Below are 6,551 nucleotides of genomic sequence, written 5' to 3' on the forward strand. Positions count from 1 at the left end.
CCATGGACTTCTTCCACCGCGCCAAGGTGGTGCGTTTCCGCAGCCACCACGACAAGTACCTCACCGCCGACGACGATGAAGAATCCGTCGTCCAAGACCGCAACGGCGCCACCAAGAGCGCCAAGTGGCTCGTCGAAATAGTTCCCGAATACGACAACATCGTACGCCTCAAAAGCTGCTACAACAAGTACCTCACGGCATCAAACCAGCCCTTCCTCCTCGGCGTCACCGGCCGGAAGGTCCTCCAAACCCACCCCTCAAGACTTGACTCCTCCGTCGAATGGGAACCCATCAGAGACGGCGCCCAGGTCAAGCTCAAGACCCGTTACGGCAACTTCTTGCGGGCCAACGGTGGCTTGCCGCCGTGGAGGAACTCCGTTACACATGATATTCCGCATCGGACTTCCACTCAGGATTGGGTCTTGTGGGATGTTGATGTGTTGGAGATTCATGTTGATTATGTTCCTCCGCCTCCTCCTCCTACTCACTCTGATTCCCTCAATTTTGAATCGTCTACTCCTTCTGCTGTTGATGCCAAATCTGCTCAATTTTCTAGGCAGGAGGTATGCTTTTGGGGAAAAGTTTTGAAATTTTCATCTCTGCTGCCTTTGATTTTTTGTTGACTTTATTTCTTTATTTTCTTGATGGTACTTTTAGCTCTCAAAATAATGCTTATTTTGACTAAATTGGTGTAGTGTGTCTGGATAGTTACATTGATTTATGAATGAACCTATTAATATGGAATGGAGGGAGGGCTGTAATTAGCTTGGTTAATTGTTTATGATATAGCTAGATTAGATACATGAAATTGGTCGTTGGATGTTTGTTTGTGCGGTTAAAATTAAATTACTGTAGTTCCTAGAAATATATATTGGCCTTTGACTATCATTTAAGGACTAATTCTGACTGTGATTTCATACTGGACAAGCATGATTTTCGTAGAGGGAAACATAATACTTTTATTATGGTAAGGTTCTGCGGTTTTTTTATGATGATTTTGTCTTGATTTGTTTGCTGGCAGTCGTCGGATTCATATGTGGGCTCGCCGCCGAAGATGGAGGGGAGAACTATATACTACCATGTTGCCGAGGATGATGGGGAAGTGGACGATGAGAATGTGCAGGGGTATTCTCTGATCTTCAAAGGGAACGGGGTGGAAGAATTGACAAAGAAGTTCGAGGAGGAGACAGGGTTAGAGGGAGTTATTGTGTGCAGTCGGAGTCCTTTGAATGGGAAGCTTTATCCTCTTCGATTGCAGCTTCCTCCAAACAATGTGATGATGCAGGTTGTTTTGGTTCTTCAATCGTCAAAAGGTGAGTTTTCAGAGTTCTTATGGATGCTGAGCTGCTAGTAGTCAGTTACATGCATCAGAGTATTTTCATGAAGTTGTCATAGATTATCAATTGAAATCAGATTGAGTTGATATTATACGAAGTTGAGAAAGGATAATTTGGTGTTGAGAATTGGATTGAACTACAAGTGTGGAATTCTACAATAGCTAGTCTCTAGTTGATGTAGGACTAAACTACATAAGCCTACCACTTGAAAAATTATGGATCATTTGAATTACATAATTATTAACTCCCTTGGAATATAAATCTTCTAGGATCCTTAACATCAAGCCTTTTAAGACATTGTTCAGACTTATATGCATTGCTTTGCTTCCTTCTTTATAGAAAAATCAAGTGGAGGACTTGATTGATGGTCATATTTGTTTTCAAGGTGAAATGCTGAATTGTTATAATAGAAGTAATTTAAAATAATAGTTAATGCTATTTTGGCTTAATTAGTCAAATTTCATAAAAATGTTATACAACAAATAATTAGCCATTTAGAGTGACTTTTAATAGTTAAGAAATAAGGATGTGGCATCTCTACCTTTCACACATCTCGCTAATCTTACATCCTATAAATAAATAAATTAAAAATAAAATATACTCCTTCCAATGCATAATATTTGTCACTATTAACCAATGTTTACCGAAACAGTTTATTTACAACTAATTTATGGCATCATTAACATTTTTATTGTACTTTGTTTTTTATATCTTATTGTACTTTGTTTAATCTGAGTGGAGGATATACTTTGGAAATTCATCATAGAAATGTGAGAATAATTGATACATTAATCCAAAAGAATTTATATAAAATGATTTGATATTTGCGCATTATACTTCAATTATTTCCCTAACTTTTATTTTTCTATTATGCCATTCCAGTTGCAAAAGACTTTGAGGCACAAGGTTTACTTTGAGTAGCGAGATTTGTGGAGTCTTGAATCAATTACATTAATGCAAGGGGTATGTACATAGAGATCCAAGCGGGTTCAAATATCAATTATACATGTGAAAGCATTTAAGATGTTGCACTACTACACCATCTTCATTGCGTTGAAAAAGCACAATTCATTAAGGTCTTACCAACCTTCAATGGAGGTGCCCTAAATTTTGCATTGGCTAGGATCATATCAGCATATTGTCCCCTTCTTCTGGTAGTAGTTGTTTTTGGGCTTCCTATGTATTTGAGCTATAGTTATAACTTAGTCAATTCTTCATGTGCACTACTATTGTTTCATTTATTTCATTTCATTTGTATTGGGGTAAATTTTCTTTGACTATGCTATTCTTAGGTGTATCAGTGTTAGTGTATCAGTATGCCTTTGTATAGATTTTTTTTTTATTTATTTATTACAATACTTATAAACAGGCTTATTTTTCTAATAGAAAAGGTTCTGTTTATATGTGTATGTCTTATTGGGTGAGATTCTAATTCACAAATGACAGAACAAAACAAAACAGAGAGATGCAAACTAAATTTATCAATGAGCGTCAAGCATTATGACAAAGACCAAAAGTTTCATGTGCATTATATATATAAAGTTACAATTTGAACCTAAAAAAAATAAAATTCAATTCTCTGGTACAATCTTATATCAAACCAATTTGTGTTACTGTTCGTCCGTTGAATTTGTGTCAATGGAATGCATGTGGCCGGCAGTTTCACTAGTATCAACTAGCTGGCTATTATTAGTTGAACCAAATCATTCATCATTCGTGTCGCTTTTAATATCCAGAGAGATATATGATTATAATAATTGCTGTGAAGATAGGATTCTCTATTGTCACATGAAATTTTAAGAAATCCATAACATCAAACCCGGGCCAATAAAATTTTTTAACGATATATTAGTTCACCATAGATTTTTCATTTATATATGATTGTGCATATTTTTCGTCACCAATAATCCTTACAAGAACAGTTTCCCTCTTTAAAATGATGGAACCGTGCACGATCTCTCACAATTATCTCTACATTATAAATTCTTGATAGTAATTTTGTAACACTGTGACAATCATTACACACTCTAAGATTCTTAAACACTCTTATTGGCATGCCTGGTCTTGACCTTAGTAATCCAAAAGCTATAGCTAATCTCTCACTATGCAACCTCATAGTATTCTTTTTTCCCTCATTAACCTCATCAACTAAAGGTGCACCTGAATAATCAGGTACATACCCGGTTGCTTCTAGCTTCTCCTCAATTTCACTCATAAACTTGTATATATCTTCACTTTGAGGATGACTAGTGTCCCCAGCAAAAAATTCATGAGTGACACCATCAATCTCTACCAAACTACAACCTGGTTCTTTATTCACACCCTTATCAGTCATTAGTTTTCTAAGCAATCCAACATCATTCCACATGCTAGCTGAAGCATAGATTCTTGACAATAGCACATAAGCACCACTACTATATGTAGTACTTCCCTCTGACTCAAACACTTTCTTGGCCAATTCTTCACTTAGCTCAAGACTTGCATGTTGCTTGCAACAAGCATCCAACAGACTCCTCCAGATCACGACATCCGGTTTCATAGGCATTTCTGAAACCAAGTTCATAGCCTCTTCGATGCGTCCGGCTCGAGCGAAAAGATCAACGAGGCATCCGTAATGCTCTAATCTTGGCTCAATTTTGTACTCCCTGGTCATTATGTCAAAAGACATAATCCCTTCATTAACCATGCCCCTGTGATTACATGCACTCAAGACACCAACAAAAGTGATTGAATTCGGCATGAGTCCCTTTACCTTCACCATTCTTGCATAGTAGTCCAACGCCTCCTCAGCCATGCCATGCATGGCAAGCCCCAAAATCATTGAATTCCATGAATTCACATCTCTATAAGGCATGCTTTCAAAGACTTGTTTTGCAAATCCCACTGAGCCACACTTGCAATACATATCCACCAAGCTAGTGTTAACCAAAACATCACCAATCATGTTCTTGTCACTCCTTTTCAAGACATAAGCATGAGCCCACAAACCCAAAGACAAAGCACCCAATCCAGCACAGGAACTAATCACACTTTGCATGGTGTAACCGTCAGGATCATGAATCCTCTGCATCTCACAGAACATTCTCAATGCAGTGTCATACTCACCAGCACTTGCATAAGAGTCAATCATGATGTTCCATGAAACCTCACTTCTTTCGGACATTTTCTCGAACACCTTGTGTGCCAAGTCTAGAAACCCACAAGTTGCATAAAAATGAATCAAACTGTTACAAATATGAGTATCCGATTCAAACCCAAGTTTCAATACATGAGCATGCACCTGTTTCCCTTCAGAAAGAGAGAACAAGTAAGCACATGCCTTTAAAACAAAAGGGTATGTGTAATTATCAGGAATAACCGCTGCACTTTGTTGTTCTCGTTCCATCATTAACATTGCTTTGTAAAGTTCCATGGACTTGTGTTTTTGGTCTGCGGTTCTAGCATAGGCTCTTATGAGTGTGTTCCACATGAAGGAATTGGGATTCTGAAAGTGATGAAAAATTCGAGTGGCGTATCCAAGATCAAGCAGAGAAGAATGGTGAAGGATTCTGCTGTGTAGAAGGAGGGATTGTGGATGATGGTTGGTGTGAATGGTACGTAGAAGTTGAGCATGGATTTGCTTCAAGTGAGAGATATCAACAATGGAGTGGTTGAGCAAGTGGAAGAGGCGCGTGTGGCTGTTATGGATAAAGGGTTGGCCATTGTTGTTGGTGGAGAAAAGCAATGGAGTTTGAGTTGTTGCCATGCCCAATGCTATTCATTTCTCTCTCCTACTTATTATCAACAACAAGATAAGGTGGAACCATGCTACCAAATTAAACATCTTATTATTCATTATTTTCTATATAAAAAAATATATAAGTAATTATACTTTAACAATTAAAAAATATCAAATTCGATTATAATTTTATATCAACATTAGAAAGCTTTTAGCTTAAATATTTAGTGTATCTCCCATTCTCCCTAATAATTTAATTATTTAATTCAATTTTGATACTTTATAGTTTATATAGCTCAAAATTAAGTTATTATAATACGGAGTCATATATTTATTATTAAAATTTATGTTTACAAAAAACCAATTTTTAAATTAGTCATTATTTATATAAATATGATAGAAATAGGGATGGTAACATACACCACCCAAGCCAATGAATAAGGTAGCGTTTGTTTTAAGGTACTGAGACAGAGACTGAGAGACTGAGACTCAGTATCGTATTTGTTAGTTCAGAGACTGGTACTAAAATTTTTGTCTCTGTCTCTAAAATTTCAGTATTTCAGTACCTCCAAAAAATAGGGACACAAAAGACTGGAATTTTAAGAGATGGAGACTGAAACTTTAATAACATTTTATACCTAAAATACTTTTATTTCAATTAATTAATTCCAATTTTACCCTTTGTGCAAATTAAATTAGAGTTTCATTCTTGTTTCAATTCCTGTCTCCCATTTTACACCAAACAGAATACTGAGATTTATTTCAATCCCTGACTCTTAGTAATAGTTCAAATGGCATAATCTCTCCATACTCATCTAAGAGGTTGCGGGTTCCAGTCTTCATATCTTTGGTAAAAAAAAAAGTACTAATCAAATACCTAATTACCGAATTCAAAGAATTATTTTTGAATATATTGAATAAATTAAAGGGTAAAGTATATTTTTTGTCCATGAAGTTTTACAAAAGTTTTAAAAATACCCTTAAGTTTTATTTTATTTCAATTTTGTCCCAAAAGTTTTTGATTTGCAATATACCCCTGACGGCTAATTTTTCAAAAAATTTAAGACAAATTCAACAACAATTTCATAAGAACAATCCTCAATACAAGCAAATCAAGCATAATTTTCATGCATTATTGTTAGATTGGTCTTAAATTTTTTTGAAAATTTAGCCGTCGAGAGTATATTTGATGCAAATCGAAAACTTTTGGGATAAAATTGAAACAAAATAAAACTTAGGGATATTTTTGAAACTTTTATTAAACTTTAGGGACAAAAAGTATACTTTACCCTAAATTAAATTTAAAAGTTTAAGATTTTCTTTTCTTTTTTAAATGAAACCTAGAAATAGTAGCTACTGAAGTGACTTAATTCAATTCAGGTAGGACCAGATTAATTGGATTTTAATAATAAAATCTGGATATTGGTGGTTTAGTAAGAGCTAAAAAAATAAAATTATTTTTAAAATATTTTGAGTTCTAAAATAACAATCTTTTC

The 6,551-nt window shown here is 35.3% G+C and overlaps 2 protein-coding genes across 2 annotated transcripts in view; one reads left to right on the forward strand and one right to left on the reverse strand.

Moving 5' to 3' along the window:
- The window catches only part of LOC107633980, a 5,038-nt gene extending 2,333 nt beyond the window's left edge, over positions 1 to 2,705 (forward strand). Inside the window, exons 2-4 of the mRNA XM_016337567.2 lie at positions 3 to 563; positions 1,022 to 1,313; positions 2,220 to 2,705. Coding sequence (XP_016193053.1) covers positions 3 to 563; positions 1,022 to 1,313; positions 2,220 to 2,254 — 888 coding nt within the window. The 3' untranslated portion in view covers positions 2,255 to 2,705. The remainder of the gene's footprint in view (positions 1 to 2; positions 564 to 1,021; positions 1,314 to 2,219) is intronic.
- LOC107631920 (pentatricopeptide repeat-containing protein At1g59720, chloroplastic/mitochondrial) lies at positions 2,626 to 5,180 on the reverse strand. The gene has a single exon (XM_016335514.2). It carries the CDS (start codon positions 5,080 to 5,082, stop codon positions 3,235 to 3,237), a length of 1,848 nt encoding a protein of 615 aa, XP_016191000.1. The 5' UTR covers positions 5,083 to 5,180; the 3' UTR covers positions 2,626 to 3,234.

The sequence above is a fragment of the Arachis ipaensis genome, chromosome B03 (assembly GCF_000816755.2).
Source record: "Arachis ipaensis cultivar K30076 chromosome B03, Araip1.1, whole genome shotgun sequence".
Lineage (NCBI taxonomy): Eukaryota > Viridiplantae > Streptophyta > Magnoliopsida > Fabales > Fabaceae > Arachis > Arachis ipaensis.

Bases quoted from the DNA above. Each gene is read 5' to 3' on its own strand.
- LOC107631920 (XM_016335514.2), bottom strand. From the start codon at position 5,082: ATGGCAACAACTCAAACTCCATTGCTTTTCTCCACCAACAACAATGGC.